Source organism: Erpetoichthys calabaricus, chromosome 5 (genome assembly GCF_900747795.2).
Source record: "Erpetoichthys calabaricus chromosome 5, fErpCal1.3, whole genome shotgun sequence".
In the NCBI taxonomy this organism is placed as follows: Eukaryota; Metazoa; Chordata; class Cladistia; order Polypteriformes; family Polypteridae; genus Erpetoichthys; species Erpetoichthys calabaricus.
The window spans coordinates 87,492,816-87,516,584 of NC_041398.2; the positions used below are offsets into that span (position 1 = coordinate 87,492,816).

General features: G+C 39.3%; 1 protein-coding gene across 2 annotated transcripts in view; it reads left to right on the plus strand.

Annotated features, from left to right (window-relative positions):
* The window catches only part of dhx15 (DEAH (Asp-Glu-Ala-His) box helicase 15), a 70,797-nt gene extending 58,924 nt beyond the window's left edge, over positions 1-11,873 (plus strand). For both annotated transcript variants that reach the window (XM_028801751.2, XM_051928631.1), the window contains 2 exons: positions 8,313-8,482; positions 11,253-11,873. In XM_028801751.2, the coding sequence (XP_028657584.1) occupies positions 8,313-8,482; positions 11,253-11,370 (288 nt within the window). In that variant the 3' untranslated portion in view covers positions 11,371-11,873. The remainder of the gene's footprint in view (positions 1-8,312; positions 8,483-11,252) is intronic.
* Positions 11,874-23,769: the final 11,896 nt, after the last annotated feature.

Genomic DNA, 23,769 nt, shown 5'->3' on the forward strand with positions numbered 1-23,769 from the left:
ATCTTACATTTTCTGGTAATATTTTATTGCAAAGAGAAGAAGGATTATGTTTACAAATACTTAAATAATTCGCATCCTTATTTAACCTGAAAGCTTATCCTGTTTATGCGTAGGCTGTAAGTTAAAACCGGGGAATATACTGTAGCTGCGAGTAGAGAGAGAAAAGCCTGTCTTTTTCCTTCTTTGACTGTAGATCCATCATAGAAATGTAATGTACATTTTAATGTCTGCATTCACCCATTCATCTATTTATTTTGTTGAAAAAAATAAAATTGCTATTAATTGCACAGTTACAATTTCTAAGTGAAAATAATTGCATATTAAATTACATATCAAAATTTTATGGATTTCCTTCAAGCATATTTCAAAAAGTAGAAATAACTAATAAACTGATTACTTTCTAATACAAAACAATTTTAAATTCTTACCTAAGCATAATAAATTGTCCCGGTTTGTTTATTGAACAGTTTTGTCTAACAAACAATTGATAAATCAATGAAACACTAATCACATTAGTCTAGCAGTCTGGTTCTGTTAATAATGCTGTCTTTAAAATGTTATGAATGTGGAAAATTTAAATAAGACATTGATTTTCTGTTATTTATTCAGCTAATTGCTTAAGGAGACCAGATTATTTACAGTGATTGCTTCATGGAATGCTCTTTTTATTAACAAAAAATCCAGGAACAGACAACATTTTTCAGGATCAGTAGAAATATTTTCTAACTTAGCCAGCTGTAATGGGTCAAAGTCAAATTGTTGCTGAACGATGCAGATTGTTTTTGTGGAGGAGGAATAAGACTTCGGTGGCTCATCTTAAGAGACTGGTGACAGTTCTGGCATTTGGTGGTTCAGTTGTGTGTTGATCGCTATCAGGTTGGCCAGAATTTGCCTCAAGAAGTTTCAGCTCCTGTTAAAACTAGTTTCTTTTGTTCAAGCATCCAGGATATCTGAAATGTAGGTCCAGCACAGTTACAATTCACAGCCATTGAAGGGTGAGATTCACTTTGCGTCATTCAAGGTTGATCAAAAATTCCATCTTGGATACATGTGATACTGGTAGGATCATCAGATACTCCCATTATGACTTTATGGTGGCAGAGGATTTGAAGAATCATTAAGCAGGAAACTTTGCTGTCCATCCAGTAATTCTGTAACATAGTGACAGCGATCACAAACTTTTTGCAGCCGAGTTTCTGCCATTAGCCACAGAGAACAAGTAATTGCATGTTATGGCAGCAAATTGAACTCCTGCCAAAAGTTGACTGATCTCTCTCTCTCGAACAAAATGTTTGATTTTTTTTTATGACTGTTTTCCTCTGGTGACACGAATAGCATCCCGCAGACCTTAAAGGCTTGTTGGAGCCATAGTTGTTTTAATGGACACTTTGGTATTGTTTGCTGTTATCTGCCATTGGTCACAACTGTCCAGTATGATGTTGGTCATGGTAAGGAAAACACATTTTCCTTTAACATGTGAAACATGGTCAGATTTACTGGATTAAATTAATACATTTGGGGGTTGCATTAAATGTATTTGCAGAAAGGTTTAACATAATCAAGCAACCAGCTTTTAATATCTTTGTAAACTTTAAGTCACAGAGCTATGTTGTGTGTATCTTTTCATTATTTACATGTCAGTCAAGAAAGAAGAGTAAAAGAGATATTTTTTACAATATTCAGATTTGCTGCTTGAGCTCTTTCTCTGACAATTTTTCAAATAATTGGTGAGACTCCATGACTGACCGGTAATGTTACACAGAACTGCTAAGACATTTTTGTGGAATCCAGTTACATATCTTGATCTTTTCACTGAATTCTGTCAATCTTTACATTTATTTCACAGAGTAAGCTTATGTCATTATGTTTTAATAAGTATTTTGTGGATGAAAACATCATTGTAGTGTTCACTCATGTTACTCCAAGTAACAAAATGCAAACTGAATATTTGATATCTCCATATGAATTATGGTCAGAAGTTTTGGGAAGGGTGGAGTGGGATTATGCTCCCTCAGCACACAGCCCTTGTCATGTAGCAGCATTTGCATTTAAAAAAGCTAAACAGAGACATTTTCACTTGGAATATTTTAATACTTACATTGGGTGGATAAATATTCAGCCTCTTTTGCTGTGGTGTGTTTGCAGGTTCTCCTGGTGTGTGTTTGCCCTCAGATGCTCTGGTTTTCCTCCCAGTAGTGGAGGAATTGACTGGCAGTTTCAAATGATCTGTCCATCATTGATTATGTGGCTACATGAATGCAGTGAACTAGTGCCTTATACAGTAATGCCAGGGTAGGCACCTGCCCTCTGTAATTCTGAATTAGATTAGGAGGGTCTGAAAATGGTTGTATATATTTAATTAACACAACAAAGACTCAAAACTATACTATTTTCAGACAAGTGGATGAAAATCACACCCCTTTGAGTCAACATTACAAATAACAGCAACAAAGTTGACACAAATGTCTAATTTCTGCAGTGGTCAGGTATCAGCTGGTCCTCTTTTAGCCTTTTGCTAGTCAAAGGTCATGTCAAAGGAATTTTTGCTGCTCCTTCAAAAGTTCACAGTGAAAGAGTGCTGAATTATATAATCTGTAATGTGAATAAATTAGAATGTGTACTTTTGCAAAATCCTGATGGCACTGTAATAGACTTTATTCCATGCTCTCTTGTTCTTAGAGAACTTGCCACATTGTTATAAAAGTATTGTGAAAACCTAACTCTGTGTGGCTATCCCTAATCATTTGGAGTGAAGTGTACTTCTGCCTCCAGAAATACATTTACATTAGTAGAACATTTTTTTGCAGTGTTCTCAATTGCAAGGTTCATGTTCCCAGTAAATTGCATGTCTTTCAGGGCTTTCAATATTTAGAAATATCTTTCTTGGTTTAGATTGCTTTTTTGAGTGAAGGCCTTATAGTTACTGAATTGGCAAAATTTCTTTAAAGCCATACTGTGCATTCTTCAGCAGTCTTTTCCTACATCAATATTTATTGTCTCATCTTTTAAATTGACAGCAATGTAAAATCATTATTGCAGTTTATCTAAAAAACGCAACAAAAGTTGCCTAAGTTAGATGACAGCCTAAAACTGTATTTTACATATACCCTTACTGGTTCCAGTTAACTTTTGTTTGTTTTAAGAGTAATTAAAGAAGAAAATACTGTTACATTTATGTTTATATTTATATCATTTTAAATCACTGCTTGATTTTTTCAACTTATGAAATTACTTAATTTTCAGTAATGGTGCTTTTAATTGACAACTTCGCTCACGAGACAAACTATTATATGGTCAGAGGTGTACAGTCAAATGACTTACAGATTTGTAAATATAAAACAGATTCATTGCTTGTGGTTTTGGTGACAAATGCATTTTTGATTACCTTCCATTTTTAAAAATCAGGCTGTTAAACTTATAGTAATGTTGAAATTTGGGATGTGGTTGGAAGATGGAGTATCTAGAAGGATACTCTCGTCTCTGTCAGAAATTATGTTCATATTCTTGAGTGTTCACCTGACTGAAGGTCAGGATATTTGAGAGTGTTTTCAGTACTGATAAGATGAACAATTTGAACATATAGGGAAATGTGGCTGTTCTGATTGCTTACAACTATATACCTGTTAAACTTTTTCGCCCAGAGGGATTTTTTCTTTTTACAAAAGCTATTATAAAGTAAGGAACAAAGAAGAAAACTAAAAAATAAATAAATTAAGAAACAAAATGAAAAACGTTGAGACAGGTAGTAAACTGACATTGCCGGTAACTGACCTCTCAGTCCCATGTAGCCCTTTTGACAATGCAAAGATCTGCTGTATTTAAGGGAGAAGAGCATACAGTCTTGAGTGACTGTTTAACAAATAGTGGTCAAACCAAGAAGCAGGTGTCTCAATTACATGACTTTTTTCTTTTTTTTTTTTTTTCCTGTATGTGCAGAATGTTCATCTTTGGTAAATTAGTAGTGTTCTACAAAGAGTTGGTCACACTGTACTTGGCATCATTAAATGGTTCATACATGCTCCTGACCAGATATATTTACAATTTCATACATTGCAAATAAGAACAAACATGTATTCTCAGTCACTGTGTGCGAGTTTTCTGACTCAAATCTGACTGAAATCAAAGGTGATGTCAGGTATTTTCATTAAAATGTAATGTAGCATACTTGTATTTAAGAACCTTTGCATGTGTGTTTGATTTTGTCCTTGTGAAACTTTTGCTTCATTGATGTCTCATTTCTGGAGTGCAAGTTATTAAATTAATAGCTACTGATTGACATGTCCTGCCTGCTTCTGGACTCACAAATTAAAATGCTTCAAAAACAATTCATCAACATGCATTAGATTTTTTCTGTTAAATTAAAAAAGAAAAAAAAATTAGCCATACACAGCTGGAATCCCACTGTAACAATATACATGGGACCATAAGACTTCCGTTATAACAGAAATTTTGTTATAACATATATGGGGAAAATACGTATTCTACTGTTACCAGGGTCACCGGCAATTCGCCATCTCTAACGGCAGCTGCGCAAGAACAGCTCTGTAACTGCTGTGTTGCATCTGGTAAACCGTAAATCCAAGAGCAAATCAATTGGCTGTCCTGTGAAGGATCGGTATTACCACATAAAGTGCTTGCCACATGAATTTTAGAATATTTAACACCAGGCTTTCACCTGCTCTTCCTCGCACTCTAATATGTAACTTTTTTCTTTCAGCATAAACTGATGCCATTTCTCTATTTTGTTCATTGCAAAGAAAGTGAAACTGTACAGTATCCGCTGACAACACAATTGCCTATGCGGACACTGTGGAACACTCACTCTGAATTTGGCTATGTGTATGATGTTACTCCTACACTCTCACTGAGATTGCGCAAGACTGCAACATACTGTCACTTTATTTTGGTGTAGCAAAGAAGGAGATATCCTGTGGCAGGGTTCCCGAAACTCTGTGAAAGTGTACCGTAGGCACAGCATTAAGTATTTTTTGCACTGCAATATTCTCTTCGGTGGCCGTTTTGGTCAAATAAAGCTTGTTATACTGAAATGTACATTTCCTTAAAACAAAATCTGTTAAACGATTTTGTATGAATGTTTTTCTTGGCCAAAAAAAAGTGTGTTATTCTGAAAATTTTATTACTTCAGTATTTGATATACAGTTAGGTCCATAAATATTTGGACAGAGACAACTTTTTTCTAATTTTGGTTCTGTACATTACCACAATGAATTTTAAATGAAACAACTCCGATGCAGTTGAAGTGCAGACTTTCAGCTTTAATTCAGTAGGGGTGAACAAAACAATTGCATAAAAATGTGAGGCAACTAAAGCATTTTTTTAACGCAATCCCTTCATTTCAGGGGCTCAAAAGTAATTGGACAATTGACTCAAAGGCTATTTCATGGGCAGGTGTGGGCAAGTCCGTCGTTATGTCATTATCAATTAAGCAGATAAAAGGCCTGGAGTTGATTAGAGGTGTGGTGCTTGCATGTGGAAGATTTTGCTGTGAACAGACAGCATGCGGTCAAAGGAGCTCTCCATGCAGGTGAAAGAAGCCAACCTTTTTTAATTTTTATTAATTTTATTGTAATCATTCCATACAAATAGATCAATTTATAACAAAAAGAAAAATTGAAAACAAATCAAACCCCACCCCTGAGAAGGAGAGCTTAGCCAAAGGAGAATTGCTTAGGGCTTTTTAATAAGGCAACAATAAACAAAAAGAAGGTAGAAATATATCTAGGTATATAAAAAATGGAGAAGGAAAATAAATGCGGTAATAGTTATTTCTCTTATTCTAAAATAATATTGATTAGATCCTGCCAGGTTTTAAAAAAGTTCTGTAGAGATCCTCTAACTGAGAATTTGATTTTTTCCAATTTCAAATAAGTCAGTGGGAAACCAATGTTTTATATTATCAGAGGAGAGTTAGGATTCTTCCAATTTAACAAAATAAGTCTGCGTGCCAAAAGTGTAGTGAATGCATCACCGTTTGCTTGTCCTTCTCCACTTCAAGTCCGTCTGGAAGAACACCGAACACAGCTGTTAATGGGTTAGGAGGGATTGTGACCCCAAGGCTGTCTGAAAGGCACTTAAAAATTTTGGTCCAAAATGATGTTAGTTTGGTGCAGGCCGAAAACATGTGACCCAGTGAGGCAGGAGCTTGGTTGCAGTGTTCACAGGTTGGATCTTGCCCTGGAAACATTTTGGACAGTTTTAAGTGAGACAGATGAGCTCGATATATAATTTTTAGTTGAATAATTCTATGCGCATATAGAGCTCAAGTGAATTCTCTGCTTTGCTACCTTCCATTCCTTTTCTGATATATTGATTGAGATCTTCTTCCCAATGTCCTCTTGGGTCTTTGAAAGGTAGGGACTGTAATAAGATTTTATATAATGCGGAAATGGTGTTTAATTCCTCGAAATTGAGCAGTATTTTTTCCAGCATTGTGGATGGTACGAGGTAAGGAAAATTGGGCAGTTTCTGTTTAACATAATTTCTAATTTGAAGATAGTGAAAGAAATGTGTAGCTGGGAGGTTGAATTTGGAACATAATTGTTCAAAAGATGCAAATATGTTGTCTATATAAAGATCTCTGAGCATTTTAATCCCAAAACTTTTCCAGGTATTAAAAACTGGATATGTTTGCGAGGGTTGAAAGAGGTGATTCTCTTGCAGAGGTGCCGCGGATAAAAGATTTTCCATCTTAAAATGCTTTCTAAGTTGGTTCCATATTCTGAGTGAGTAAAGCACAATTGGGTTATTGGTATATTTGCGATAACTTGCATTTATTGGAGGCAGAACAGGGAGTATAAAGAAGTAGTACAGGATTTTACTTCTATTGCAAGCCAAGCCTGTGTATGTTCATTTTTTTTGTGTCCAGGTTTTTATGGCTTGTATGTTTGCTGCCCAGTAATAAAACTGAAAATTAGGTAAAGCCATGCCACCTTCTGCCTGCAAGTCTTGCTTAATTTTACCATACAGACGGTAAAATTTTGTTGATAAAGAGCCTTATGTTGTGATATTTACCCCTAGGTATTTAAACTGATCTACTATGGTAAAAGGTAGGGTGTCCAATCTAATATTATATGGTTGTGAATTCACTGGAAAGAGTATACTTTTATTCAGATTAATTCTGAGACGGGATATCTTTTGAAATTCTGTTAGTGCTGTTAAAACTGCAGGCACAGTGTTTTCTGGGTCTGATATATATAAAACCATATCATCTGCATATAGAGAATTTTTCTGTTCCAGTCCTTCTCTGATAATCCCCTTTATCTGATAAGAATTTTGACAGTGAACCACCAGTGGTTCAATGGCGATTGCAAACAACAGTGGTGACAAGTGACATCCTTGTCTGGTACCATGTTCTAGCTTAAAGTAGTCTGAGCAAATGTTGTTAATACAAACTGAAGCTTCTGGATTGGTATACAGTAGTTTGATCCATGCACAAATATTCGGGCCAAACCCAAATTTCTCCAATGCAGTGAAAAGGTTGTTCCATTCAATCATATCAAATGCTTTTTCTGCGTCTAATGATAGTAATATCTCTACTCCTGACCAGATATATTTACAATTTCATACATTGCAAAAAAGAACAAACATGTATTTTCAGCATGAAGGGATTGGGTCACACCTCAAATCAACTCCAGGCCTTTTATCTGCTTAATTGATAATGACCTAACGACGGACTTGCCCACACCTGCCCATGAAATAGCCTTTGAGTTAATTGTCCAATTACTTTTGAGCCCCTGAAATGAAGGGATTGTGTTAAAAAAATGCTTTAGTTGCCTCACATTTTTATGCAATCGTTTTATTCACCCCACTGAATTAAAGCTGAAAGTCTGCACTTCAACTGCATCTGAGTTGTTTCATTTAACATTCATTGTGGTAATGTACAGAACCAAAATTAGAAAAAAAGTTGTCTCTGTCCAAATATTTATGGACCTAACTGTAACTGGATTTTTTTTTTGTTAATGCTATAATGCCACATCAAATGTGTATGTGCCAGAACTGTCGCTGTATTTGCTGTATTTAATTACACTCAAGGAGGTGGTTATAACATTTCAGTTTAACGGATATTGAGCATGAACGTTGAGCACATTTTTCCTGAACCAGGACTTCAACCTTGTGGAAATAGTCTTCACCATGTCCTTTTTTCCCCGTTCGGCTCTACACTGGATGGCACTGTAACAGTTATTTTATCAAGCTGCGTGATCCCTTTTCAAAGTTAAAGATTCTAGTTTCATTCTCGCACCAATTTTTGAAAACTAAGCAGTTTTATTTTTAACTATTAACTTTTTTTCCAGGTTGCTCATTTGGAAAGAACAGGGCATTATCTGACGGTGAAAGATAACCAAGTAGTACAGTTGCATCCGTCTACTGTTCTTGATCACAAGCCTGAGTGGGTGCTATACAACGAATTTGTCCTCACAACCAAAAACTACATTCGAACTTGCACAGATATAAAACCAGAATGGTAAGATATTGAATTTCTCTTCAGCCTCATCATTTTTTTTTTTTATTGTGAAAGGTATTAAACAAGAGCAGTCACACTGCCATGGTGTTTTGAAATATAGTTCATTCCTGTTAAGTGACCTACATTCATACAAATTGGTCAAGTTATAGATCCTTTGTTTCTATTTTTGTGAATTCTCCCTTTTCACAATTATTAAGGTAACAAATGTGGTTCAGCCTGGAGCAACATTCATTAAACAGTTTTGATAGATTTCCTGTCATTGCCAAAGGCATGCTTACAAGTTTTTGAGTCCCTGGCGTTTGTAATTTGTAACAAGACCTTTTAAAGTAAAAATTGAGTGACTCAAGAAAAATTTAAAAGTATTAGCAGTTTCTCTACCCCAGTCTAAACACAGTAGTATCTGCTGATATTATCTAGAGTCAGAAATTACATGTTTCAACGTGAATGTATAATGAAAGTGTGTTGGTTTTGAAGAGTAGTAATATAGTGCCCACGATGGAAGAACAGAAATCACTGAACGCTTTTGTATCAACGTATAAGGGAGTTGATTCAGTCCTTGCCTCTTAATGAGCGACCAGGAACAGTGAAAATAAATATATAATATTCCAAGAGTCGTGAAATGTTGTTCACTCCAGAAATGTGCATTATAAAATTTGAATATTAGCAGATTTTATAACCGATAGACTCATAACTAGTTGTACAGCATGTATTAACCTTCAGTGAATATTGAATCGGTGATATAAAAATATGTAAAGGTTTTTGTTTGTTTATTCTCAAATATTATAGGGTATAGATGATAGTTAATTATTCATTTTAACTTCAGTTGGTTGTGTTTCATGTGTTCAAGCAAATGTGTGTGGGATGGTGCTACCTACACCAAAGGTTGGATATTAAATAAGACTGTTTATTGAGTATACAAAAAGCTTGAACACAGTGAATTTTTTTTCTTTCTAAATATCCACTTAAGATTCTGGTTTGTTTTTGCTGAATGTTAACAGTATGCCACATCCATGTACAGTGCATCCGGAAAGTATTCACAGTGCATCACTTTTTCCACATTTTGTTATGTTACAGCCTTATTTCAAAATGGATTAAATTCATTTTTTTCCTCGGAATTCTACAGACAACACCCCATAATGACAACATGAAAAAAGTTTACTTGACGTTTTTGCAAATTTATTAAAAACAAAAAAACTGAGAAATCACATGTACATAAGTATTCACAGCCTTTGCTCAATACTTTGTCGATGCACCTTTCACAGCAATTACAGCCTCAAGCCTTTTTGAATATGATGCCACAAGCTTGGCACACCTATCCTTGGCCAGTTTCGCCCATTCCTCTTTGCAGCACCTCTCAAGCTCCATCAGGTTGGATGGGAAGCGTCGGTGCACAGCCATTTTAATATCTCTCCAGAGATGTTCAATCGGATTCAAGTCTGGGGCTCTGGCTGGGCCACTCAAGGACATTCACAGAGTTGTCCTGAAGCCACTCCTTTGATATCTTGGCTGTGTGCTTACGGTCGTTGTCCTGCTGAAAGATGAACCGTCGTCCCAGTCTGAGATCAAGAGCGCTCTGGAGCAGGTTTTCATCCAGGATGTCTCTGTACATTGCTGCGGTCATCTTTCCCTTTATCCTGACTAGTCTCCCAGTCCCTGCTGCTGAAAAACATCCCCACAGCATGATGCTGCCACCACCATGCTTCACTGTAGGGATGGTATTTGCCTGGTGATTAGCTGTGCCTGGTTTCCTCCAAACGTGACGCCTGGCATTCACACCAAAGAGTTCAATCTTTGTCTCATCAGACCAGAGAATTTTCTTTCTCATGGTCTGAGAGTCCTTCAGGTGCCTTTTGGCAAACTCCAGGCGGGCTTCCATGTGCCTTTTACTAAGGAGTGGCTTCTGTCTGGCCACTCTACCATACAGGCCTGATTGGTGGATTGCTGCAGAGATGGTTGCCTCTCTCCACAGAGGACCTCTGGAGCTCTGACAGAATGACCATCGGGTTCTTGGTCACCTCCCTGACTAAGGCCCTTCTCCCCCAATTGCTCAGTTTAGATGGCCGGCCAGCTCTAGGAAGAGTCCTGGTGGTTTCGAACTACTTTCACTTACGGATGATGAAGGCCACTGTGCTCATTGGGACCTTCAAAGCAGCAGAAGTTTTTCTGTAACATTCCCCAGATTTGTGCCACGAGACAATCCTGTCTCGGAGGTCTACAGACAATTCCTTTGACTTCATGCTTGGTTTGTGCTCTGACATGAACTGTCAACTGTGGGACCTTATATAGACAAGTGTGTGCCTTTCCAAATCATGTCCAATCAACTGAATTTACCACAGGTGGACTCCAGTTAAGCTGCAGAAACATCTCAAGGATGATCAGGGGAAACAGGATGCACCTGAGCTCAATTTTGAGCTTCATGGCAAAGGCTGTGAATACTTATGTACATGTGCTTTCTCAGTTTTTTTATTTTTAATAAATTTGCAAAAACCTCAAGTAAACTTTTTACACGTTGTCATTATTGGATGTTGTATGTAGAATTCTGAGGAAAAAAATGAATTTAATCCATTTTGGAATAAGGCTGTAACATAACAAAATGTGGAAAAAGTGATGTGCTGTGAATACTTGGATGCACTTTATCATTAAGTTGTGATGTTGCAAATAAAAATGGTGTAATTCTATACTTTTGATTTAGGACATATCTAGCAGTATTTTAACCCTTTACTATTATTATGTGTATATATTTTATAACCGTTGTTCTTCTCTATTTAAGGTTGGTGAAAATAGCCCCACAATACTATGAAATGAGCAACTTCCCACAGTGTGAAGCGAAAAGACAGTTAGAACGCATTGTTGCCAAACTTCAGACAAAGGAATATTCACAATATTGAAATGGAAGATAGAACCCAAACTGTTCTCTGCATCGAGACAGTGATTTCACCTTTTTAAGATGTACAATAATAAAGCTGTTCTTTAACCTTTTGTTTGAAATACTTTTAATGTTTAAGTTCAAATTTGATTATTTTTGTAACTTGACTTTTCTCCCCTCTTTACCCAGTAGAATATGAAATCTGTAATATTAGCGTACTTCAAAGCAATTGTACATTAAAATTGGAAACTTCAAAATTTCTCATCTAATACTGTTTTTGTTTGTATATTGATTATATATATATATTTAATTCATTTTTTATTTTTCTCTCTACATATGTACAACACTTTCTGTGCAGCTTCCCAATCAACATCCGCTTCCCCAGTCCATGTTATGCATGATCTTTCATGTTGATGTTGACATTCCTTCTAGAACTTGTGAACTCTTTCTCACTTTCAAATGTGCTTATGTAAAAAGTCATTTCCACAAAAACCTTTGACTTGAATAAAGTCTTACAGTCCTGGTTGGAAGTGTCTTGTTTTGTATACTACCGGAAGTGGGAGTTTTTGGAGTAAAAAGTATGTATTAAAATTATTACTGTAAAGGAAAGGGAACAGTTTTGTCTAACTGTATATTAGATCTTTTTTCAGAATGCTTGTTTAATGTTTTGCAAACATTATCCTCTTACTTTGATCTAAGTGCTGTACATAAATTCATACATCTCCATGTCAAATCAATTTGTTTGTAAAATAGTTTTGATACTTTTCTGATCTTCCGATACTTTTCTGATCTTCCAGCACAATGTTTTATGCATTTTTAAAAAATCTGTAAAGAAATATAGCACTGTACTGCAGATTCAAGTCTTTTTTTTTATTTCTACATGCTGTAAAATCTGGAGACTTTGTTTAACATTTCAGGGTGTTCTGAGGCTGTGTTGGTGACTTTGTCACAGCTAAAACCATGAACCACGTGCATAGAGATTCACTCCCGGTGTTTAATTGTCATAGCTGACTAGTCTTGTACTGCTCTTAACGATAATGACCCTTCTCTCTGGGTTAGATTTGACATACAGTGAGGAACATAAGTATTTGAACACCCTGCAATTTTGCAAGTTCTCCCACTTAGAAATCATGGAGGGGTCTGAAAATCACATTGTGGATGCATTCCCACTGTGAGACAGAATGTAAAAAAAAAAAAAAAAAAATTCAGGAAATCACATTGTATGATTTGTACAGAATTTATTTGTATTGTGCTGCTGCACATAAGTATTTGAACACCTGAGAAAATCAGTGTTAATATTTGGTACAGAAGCCTTTGTTGGCTTCTGGAGTGGCCTGGCCAGTCTCCAGACCTAAATCCAATCGAAAAATCTTTGGAGGGAGCTGAAACTCCATGTTGCTCAGCGCCAGCCCTGGAACCTGACAGATCTAGAGGAGATCTGTGTGGAGGAGTGGGCCAAAATCCCTATTGCAGTGTGTGCAAACCTGGTCAAGAACTACGGGAAATGTTTGACCTCTAATTGCAAACAAAGGCATCTGTACCAAATATTAACACTGATTTTCTCAGGTGTTCAAATACTTATGTGCAGCAGTGCAATACAAATAAATTCTGTACAAATCATACAATGTGATTTCCTGAATTTTTTTTTTACATTCTGTCTCTCACAGTGGGAATGCACCTACAATGTGAATTTCAGACCCCTCCATGATTTCTAAGTGGGAGAGCTTGCAAAATCGCAGGGTGTTCAAATACTTATGTTCCTCACTCTATTAGTGTATGTGTGCTGGTTTTTGTTTTTATTCTACAAATGGGTGTAGACCTTTTATAGTTTTTTTTTTTTTTTTTCTTCTCCTTCTTTGCCTGGAAAAGAGACAACAGTCACTGGCTGCTCACGTGGGCAAATTTTGTTTAAATCTAGCCACTCATTCTACCAGAAAATTTAAGATGGTTCAGTTTTCATTGAGATATCTGGAACAGATTGTGCTGTGCACAGTTTCAAAATTGCAAGATCTCCCATAGAACAGCATTGGCAAATTTGGAACTCTTGCATCTTGAAACAAAGAAACCTTCTATTCAAGTCAAATACTATTAGTTTGCGGTTTCAATTTTACCTTGACAGCAGTTACACCAACTTGTATATTTTCCTCTTTTTCACCACTTATAGCTGCTACTTATGGGAAACAGATCCCCCGTACAAGTTAATGATACACCAGCAAGCCATGTGTATGGCTAATAAGTTGCTTGCTATTACTAGCAGCTTGAGGGCACCTGTGGCTGCAATTCTATCTCCCAAGTCCAGTGAGGTGTGCTCAGAAACCTCCATATCAGTAACTTGTTTCTGTTTTATAAAGTCTTTGCAGCACTGCATTTTCAAATTAGAACTACACCAGTGGCTGCAGTTTATAATTATTTACTGTTTCACTGTCTGTGTTTATTAGTGGAACCAGTTGTACTGGTGACAGTTTTGATTTCGGGCTGAAGAGTATCAAAATATCCTTGTTTTAACAGGCTGTCCATCTAATAAAGCATTGCTGTGCTGAAGCAAACAAGGACTGCTGCCCATCACTGAATCCACTACAAACTCTTCAGTGTCCCAGTGTGTGCTTGAGGATATTCTGAGATCATCTGTCACAAGACACAAGCTCAACCATAAATAGACATTGCAACAAAAATTCGCTCCTTGTGTAGCCCACCATCTGCTATACAGCACCCCAGTGGTATACCCGAATGTGAATTCTTGTGTAGTATCGCACAACATAACACAGGGACCTGGCCTTTCTGTGCCACCTGAGGTACACCAAGATGAGCTCGTGGATGTTGTAGGCCCTGTCCTTTAGGTCACCAATGCAGTGGCAATTTAAAGACACTTGGAAGTTGTACAGTTTGTCCAATCTAAAGAGACTTGTATGTGATGTAATATTGAGATTTTTCTTAGTTAAAAAAATATATTATTTTGCTCTCTTTCCTCAGTTGCTTCCATTTGTTTTTTTCTTTTGCTTGTGATTCCTGATCTGCATTAAAGTCAGTAATGCCTTTCTTTCAGGTTCACTGAAGTTTTATTTTCTCTCTTCTAAAGACAACACTCGGGAACATGGCCAAATTTATATGGTGGTTAGATCATGAATAATTTGAAAAAAGGCTATTTTTAAGCCATCATACATAGATACTTGAAGGAGGTGGGCTGCGTGGCTGAAAATTTGTGCACTAGTGCAGAACTTATTTGAGATTTATAAAGGAACTTGGCATGGATTCTGGCATGCATGTTGTTTTATAGATGTGATTTATTTTTTGTGTTTTGCCAATACTTCGTATGGCATGTAAGCAAGGTTTTATCATATATTAGGCCCCTAGAGACCAAGGCCAACTAACTGCCCACACCTTCTTGGGCACTGTATGGTAGAATCTCAACTGGACTGTACAATTTAATGAGAAATTCTTTCCATTCATTGATTTAAAGGCACCAGGTATTTTCAAAGTCTTTCTGTGGCCTGCACAACAGCTTGGAAGTACAGTTGTGGCACTCACAGAGAAGAGAAACGGAATACAGGAAAGTTAGTAACATTTTATGCTCTGATCAGCCACCAAATTAAAGCCACTTTCCTAATATTGTGTTGCAACAAGAGCTGTGACTTACCATGGCCTGGACTCCACAAGACCTCCAAATGTGTCCTGTGGTATCTAGTACCAAGATTTTAGCAGCAGGTTCTTTCAGTCCTGTAAGTTACCTCCATGGATTAGTTTTCCAGTACATTGCTACATACCAGTTACAGATGCTGAAATGAGGTTTGTGGGATTTGGAGGCCAAGTCGATACCTTGAACTCTTGGTTATGTTCTTCAAGCCACAGTTTTTGCAGTGTGCTAGGACACATTATTATGCTGAGAGATGCCCCTGCCATTGGGGAATACCTTTACCATGAAGGGGTGTACATGGTCTGCAACAGTCTTTAGGTAGGTGGTATGTGTCCAAATAACATCTTTGTGAATGCCAGGGTCCAAGGTTTCACAGTATAACATTGCTCAGAGCATTACATTGCCTCCCCAAGCTTCTCTTCTCATACTGTATCAAGTGCCATTTCTTCCACAGGTAAAGAGGGCACGTGCAATCCGCAATCCACGTGATCTCAAAGAAAACGTGATTCATCAGACTAGGCCATCTCCTTCCATTGCTCCATGGTCCAGCTGTGATTTTCATGTACCCAGGCTTTAGACATTAGACTGGGTCAGCATGGGCACGCTGAGCAGTCTGCGGTTACACAGCAAGCAACTATGCACTGTGTGTTCTGACATCTTTCACGCATGGCCAGCATTTGGTTTTTCAGCAGCTTGTGCCACAGTAGCTTTTCTGTGGAATCGGCCCAGATGGACTTGCCTTCTCTCCCCACGCACATCAATGACCATTTGGTGTTCATGAAACTTTGCTGATTCACCAGTTGTCTTTCCTTGCCCCACGTTTGGTAGGTACAAACCGCTGCATACCAGGAACACCCCAAAAGACCTGGGGCCTCATGCCTAAAACATGGTGTACGGACAAAAAAATTCAGATGCACAAAACCGCGTGTAAGCTAGCTTCTACTCCTTCAGCTCCTTAAATCCCAGTCAATCAAGACAATGTCAAAAGCATGTGAAAAAAAAAATTTAAGCGAATGCAATGTGGAGGCAAGGAAAAACGTACTATTTGTTGGCTTAAGCAGTGATAGAAATAAAAGGAAGTTGATTGAGTGATAGTGGTGGAGACACTCAAAAATTCAAGCTCAGAAAGTTGCACAGTGCCCGAAATAAAAAAAAAAGTGGTCAGATATCAAAGGCGAGTCATAGCCCACAGTTTGAGTGTCTTACGGAATCGTATTAGGGTACAGAGAAAAGAAAAAAAAATAGGGACACAGTGGGGAAAAAAAAGGTTGAAATATCCACTTTAATCTCGTAGTTTTTTTTTGTCATTAAAGTAGAACATCATAAACTTAATCTTAAAATCAATGTTAAATTTGCTAGAGTTTCTCATATCCCATCGCAACTAAAGTAGCAATTTTGATGCTTCATATTGTTCTTTTGTGTGCTCTTGTGTGTGAATCACTACGTGCTTCTTAAATGGGCTTTCTCTTATGCCAACAGGACACAGAATACATTACATTCATGATATTACAGCTCTCTGAACAACAATTTAAATACTAAGACGTATACTTCATTATCATCTTCATGATGAAATGAATTAAGGTATGTATTAAACATGGGGGCGCAGTGGTAGCGATAAGCTGACGACCCATTCAGAGATTGTTCCTGCCTCCTGCAAGATGCTTGCTGGGACATGTGCGATTCTTGATGAAATTATTTTTTGCAGCAGTACTGTCTCTTTCAAACGTACCAACCACCAATTAATGTCCTTCCTTCTCTTTCTCCACATAACCAATTGCCACACAATAAGCTCTTTAATATATGCCAGACCAGTAGCTTAGAACGCCGATTCTTGTCAACTTTTAAGAAACATTGAAATATCTTCATAGTACATGTTTAATTATTCCATCCGTCCATCCAGTCCCAGCAAGCATACAGCGCAAGGCAGGATGAATCCCTGGGCAGGGGGCCAGCTCATTGCTACCACTGCGCCACCGTGCCCACACGTATACAGTATCCATCGATCCATTTTCCAACCCGCTGAATCCGAACACAGGGTCACGGGGGTCTGCTGGAGCCAATCCCCAGCCAACACAGGGCACAAGGCGGGAACCAATCCTGGGCAGGGTGCCAACCCACCGCAGGACACACACCAAGCACACACTAGGGCCAATTTAGAATCGCCAATCCACCTAACCTGCATGTCTTTGGACTGTGGGAGGAAACCCACGCAGACACGGGGAGAACATGCAAACTCCACGCAGGGAGGACCCGGGAAGTGAACCCAGGTCCCCAGGTCTCCCAACTGCGAGGCAGCAGCGCTACCCACTGTGCCACTGTGCCGCCACACGTATACAGTATACATTATTTAAATGAAGTTTAAAATGTATCTGTATAATGTAATATACATACTTTAATGCATTTCATCTTAAAATGATTTCAAGAGCTCCAAGAAGATAGCTTTTGGAAATCTAAATCGACTTTGAAGCCAGTTGTCATCTTCTGTAAATACCAGGCTCTCTCTTGTATTGAATTGAATTGAACTGAATTCCTTTATTGTTATTGTATGGTACAATGAGATTCAATATACAAATCCTCCATCAACTTATTTTCCTATAAAATGATAAAATAACAATAGTAATAATGCAATTAAAATAATGAAAAATATGCAATAGGAAAGCATAAGTACAATATACATGTACATACAGTGCAGATAGTGCAAATGGTTCATAAAGTGGCTCGGGTTGTGTAATATTGAAGTTATAGTGCAAGTTTACTGTGAGGTAATTGTACTTATTAAGTACAAACAGTTCTACCGGGAGCACTTAATGGACTGATTGAGTGCGTGTAGAGCTCTTGGGATGAAGCTGTTTCTGAGTCTTGAGATCCATGCAAGAAAGGCTCTGAAGTGTTTACCGAATGGGAGAAGTTCAAATAGACTGGCATGGCTGAGTGGATTCCATGCAGATCCTGGTTGTTTTCCTTAGGCAGTGTGTGCTATAAATGTCCTCCAGGGCTCGAAGCTGTATCCCAATAATCCTCTGTGCTCTTGATACAACCCGCCGTAGAGCACAGAAACAGTAGCACTGCTTTGACGTTGAGTGCCATTTTGCAAACCCAAGCAGAACCTTGCAAACGCAAGGGAGGAGGCAGCCGTGAGAATCTGCATGGCTTTACGCCAAGTTTAGTTTTTATGCATTGCAATGTGAGCGTGAAAACAGGTGTATGCAGCATTTTTGTGCGTACACACCGTTTATACATGAGGCCCCAGGTGTCTATTCCAGAAATGAAAATTAGGGAGAAATCTGGTTGAACTAAGCCAGGATTCATGGAAATTGGGCTAATGCCATTTCAGAAAAAAACTGTACTTAGTAAAACCTTTGTTTCTGGAACAGCTTAAGACAGAATTACATAATCTGGGATGCCAAAGATATGATACTTCACTGATCCTGTGTTTTGAAGCAAGCTAAAGCTCTGCCTGTTCCAAAAGCAAAGATCTGACAAAATCCAGCTCAGTTTCTGTGGCAGTCAATGCCCTGAGACTCACCTGAACAAGCTCAAGTTTAACATAAAGGATTAGTGCTTTGAAGCCGTAATAATTCATGAGCAGAGAATCTATTTTTACTGCAAATGACCATACATTCTGATCTCAGCTGCACTATTTAAGAAGGAGAGAAAGCCGATGAAATCTTGAAAACAAACAACTGACACAGAAGAACAAATCCATCGGTAAATACAGCCCAGAGAAAGGTGAGCACACATTCTGGCATGCCCAGAGATGTGGCTACATGACTGCTGCCATTTTCTTCCAAGACTTAAATGTATCTGACTATTCTTCTGTCCATCCATCCATCCATCCATTATCCAACCCGCTATATCCTAACACAGGGTCATGGGGGTCCGCTGGAGTCAATCTCAGCCAACACAGGGCGCAAGGTAGGAAACAAACCCCGGGCAGGGCTCCAGCCCACCGCAGGACACACACACACACACGATAATTTAAGTGAAACACATCAAAGCTCTGAGCTGATATTCATTTTATATAACTTGTTTTCTTGAAAACATTTGAGATACTGCACATATTGGAAGTGTATCTAACTTGGAAGTGGAGTCTGCACACACCATCAGAGAAACATAATTTAGTCTAACAGAAAGGTATAACTACATATCATCTGTACCCACACACGCGCACGCACGTGGGGTGTCTTCCACAGACAGAAATTAAATATCCACCATCAAAAAGGGATTCCACAGGAGTTGCAGGTAGGGCAATCAAATTTAAACAAATGCAGTATTTCTGAAAAATAACAGCCGATAATAGACGCACTGGAGGAACAAGTTTCCTATCTTCATCCCTTCTGTAGAGTCGCTTGCCTTTTCAAGAAACTCCCCTGACGACTACCCTTTTCTGAGAATACCTGTACTTACTGCATATGCTTGTTAATGCAGTCCCAACTCTGAGTTTTGTAATGAAATAAGGAAATATTATGACTTCTGTATTGAATTGTAGTTCATTTGGCTGATGGCTTTTTCTGTTGTCCACTGCACTTCTAATTACTTGCTTAGTTCCTGCTATCCTTCCTGCTTTTACTTATTAGGTAGCTCGCTGTGTGGCACATCCTGAAAGATGGCTACCTCTAGTAAGTAGCTTTTGGATAAAAGCCTCTACTAAATCAATAAATTACAAGATTACATTACAAGATTTCCCAATGCAATTGGTTGTGTGGACGGAACACACATTTCTATTAATACACCGAGTGTAAATTAAGGTGACAATTGCATTATTCAGTTTATCACAGAGCACAAACAACAGAATCGGGATGAAACTGTCTTTATTTATTGTGTTTCTTTTATTGTATTATCAAATGTAATCTACGAACTCAACATCAACATAATCAACATAAACTAAACACACACTAACTAAATAGCGTGGTTATTCTCAATGTGGATACGATGTACACTTTGCTTCTTGGACAATCACAACAATATCCATCCATCCATCCTCTTCCGCTTATCCGAGATCGGGTCGCGGGGGTAGCAGCTTGAGCAGAGATGCCCAGACTTCCCTCTCCCCTGCCACTTCTTCTAGCTCTTCTGGGAGAATCCCAAGGCGTTTCCAGGCCAGCCGAGAGACATAGTCCCTCCAGCGTGTCCTGGGTCTTCCCCGGGGCCTCCTCCTGGTTAGACGTGCCTGGAACACCTCACCAGGGAGGCGTCCAGGAGGCATCCTGATCAGATGCCCGAGCCACCTCATCTGACTCCTCTCGATGCGGAGGAGCAGCGGCTCTACTCTGAGCCCCTCCCGGATGACTGAGCTTCTCACCCTTTCTTTAAGGGAGAGTCCAGACACCCTGCGGAGAAAACTCATTTCAGCCGCTTGTATTCATGATCTCGTTCTTTCGGTCACTACCCATAGCTCATGACCATAGGTGAGGGTAGGAACATAGATCGACTGGTAAATTGGGAGCTTCGCCTTGCGGCTCAGCTCCTTTTTCACCACGACAGACCGATGCAGAGCCCGCATTACTGCGGATGCCGCACCGATCCGCCTGTCGAGCTCACGCTCCATTCTTCCCTCACTCGTGAACAAGACCCTGAGATACTTGAACTCCTCCACTTGAGGCAGGATCTCGCTCCCAACCCTGAGAGGGCACTCCACCCTCTTCCGGCTGAGGACCATGGTCTCGGATTTGGAGGTGCTGATTCCCATCCCAGCCGCTTCACACTCGGCTGCGAACTGATCCAGAGAGAGCTGAAGATCACGGCCTGATGAAGCAAACAGGACAACATCATCTGTAAAAAGCAGTGACCCAATCCTGAGTCCACCAAACCGGACCCCCTCAATGCCCTGGCTGCGCCTAGAAATTCTGTCCATAAAAGTTATGAACAGAATCGGTGACAAAGGGCAGCCCTGGCGGAGTCCAGCTCTCACTGGAAACGGGTTCGACTTACTGCCAGCAATGCGGACCAAGCTCTGGCACCGATCGTACAGGGACCGAACAGCCCTTATCATTATTATTATCAGGGGGGCCGGTACCCCATACTCTCGGAGTACCCCCCACAGGATTCCCCGAGGGACACGGTTGAATGCCTTTTCCAAGTCCACAAAACACATGTAGATTGGTTGGGCAAACTCCCATGCACCCTCTAGGACCCTGCTAAGGGTGTAGAGCTGGTCCACTGTTCCGCAACCAGGACGAAAACCACACTGTTCCTCCTGAATCCGAGGTTCGACTATCCGATGGACCCTCCTCTCCAGGACCCCCGAATAGACTTTTCCAGGGAGGCTGAGGAGTGTGATCCCTCTGTAGTTGGAACATACCCTCCGGTCCCCTTTCTTAATGAGGGGGACCACCACCCCGGTCTGCCAATCCAGAGGCACTATCCCTGATGTCCATGCGATGTTGCAGAGGCGTGTCAACCAAGACAGTCCTACAACATCCAGAGCCTTGAGGAACTCCGGGCATATCTCATCCACCCCCGGGGCCCAGCCACCAAGGAGTTTTTTGACCACCTCGGTGACCTCAGTCCCAGAGATGGGGGAGCCCACCTCTGAGTCCCTAGGCTCTGCTTCCACATTGGAAGGCATGTTAGTGGGATTGAGGAGGTCTTTGAAGTACTCCCCCCACCGACCCACAACGTCCCGAGTCGAGGTCAGCAGTGCACCATCACCACCATATACAGTGTTGACACTGCACTGCTTCCCCCTCCTGAGACGCCGGACGGTGGACCAGAATCTCCTCGAAGCCATCCGAAAGTCGTTCTCCATGGCCTCCCCAACTCCTCCCATGCCTGAGTTTTTGCCTCAGCAACCACCAAAGCCGCATTCCACTTGGCTTGCCGGTACCGGTAAGCATCGTAACCCAGAACCGGTTTGACCCTCTAAGCGTCCCCAGTTCGCCTTCAGCTCCTGGTGATGTAATTGTGGTAGGTGATTCTATTGTTAGGAACCTCAATATCACTTGCCCTAATAGAAAATCTTTTGTTTCTTGTTTTCCCGGTGCTCGTGTCCGAGATGTGACGAGACGTGCACCGGCGATCTACAAGAACAGGGCAGTTGGAGCCATTGTTATACATGCTGGCGTAAACGACATAAGGCACCGACAGTCGGAGATCCTCAAGGCAGACTTCACTGCATTAATTAAAGACACAAAGGAGAGGACCCCATCGGCAAAGATATTCATCTCGGGTCCACTCCCTCTCGTCAGACGATCAAACGAGTATTACAGTCGTCTGCTTGGTTTAAACAACTGGCTGCAGGGCTTCTGCAAGAATCAAGACATCGGGTTCATTAACAACTGGGACCTCTTTTGGGAAAGACCGCGTTTCTTCAAGCGAGATGGCCTGCATCCGAACAGCTTCGGCGCCCGGGTCCTCTCCGAAAACATATCGAAGGTAATTCGTTTATCTTGACTATCTATCTCTGCTTTTAACCCCTTCCGAAATGCCACTCCTGTGTTTGGTCATGATAATTGTTTAAAAAAATCTTCCATAAAAGTGCGCAACATAAATACTGTAATAACCAATCTTAATGCACATAGAAAATCTAGGCAATACGGCATAAACGCCAATAATTTAATTAAAGTTACTACTTTAGATGAACAATGTATTAAAACTGTAAAAACAGATCATAGATTAAACAAAAAATACACACAGAGCGGCGCTAATAAAAATAACTTAATTCCTGTTCCATATATCAATAACGCACATAGTATTCATCTCTGCTCCTCCGAAACATTGAATATGGCACTATTAAATATTAGAGCTTTAACTAACAAGACGTTTTTTATCAACGACATTATTAGTGAAAAAAAAAATAGATTTTATTGCACTAAGTGAAACGTGGCTTAGCTCAGATGGCGCAGCTGTTTTAATCGAATCTGCGCCTCAGGATTACAGTTTTACTCGTGCTGATCGCCAAGGAAAGAGAGGTGGAGGGCTAGCAAACATTTACTCTAGCAGGTTAAAATGTAAAAATATCAGTTTTGGTAAGTTCAAGTCTTTTGAGTATCTCGCCATTGTTATTCAGGGAGATTCTCACGTTCTAGTATTATCCGTGTATAGACCTCCTAAATTCAACGCGTCTTTCTTTGAGGAATTCTCTGACTTGATGTCAATCTTAATTACGAACTATGACGCACTCTTAATAGTCGGCGACTTTAATTTTCATGTAGATAATCAATGTGACCAAAAAGTAAAAGAATTTATGAACCTCCTGGACTCTTTTGATTTGAGACAGCTCGTTAATCAGCCTACACATAAAGCAGGTCATACGTTAGACTTAGTAATTACTAAAGGACTAAAAGTTGATATAAAGCAGGTCATTGATACGGGTCTTTCAGACCATTTTCTTCTACTTTTTAATATAGAAATAATGATAGAAAACACTCATGAGAAGCATATTGTTAAAAAACGCTTCTTTGACTCATCAGCAACTTTAAAACTTACAAACATTCTAACCAATCAGTCCGTTTATAGTGCCAACTATAATAGCGAGGAGAATGTAAATAGTAAGGTGGAAAGATTTAATACTAAAGTGAGGGCTGCTGTTGACATAGTTGCACCTGAAAAGACAGTTAAAAAATCTTCTAGCATTGTTATACCTTGGAAGACCCAAAGAGTGTCTGATTTAAAGAGAACATGCCGTAGAGCTGAGCGTAAATGGAGGAAGACTAAACTAACTATTGACTATGAGATATTAAAAGTTAAAATAACAGAATACAATAACACAGTCCGTCTTGAGAGGCGCTGCTATTTCTCTAAGATTATAAATAACAATGCTAGTAATCCCAGAGTGTTATTTTCGACAAT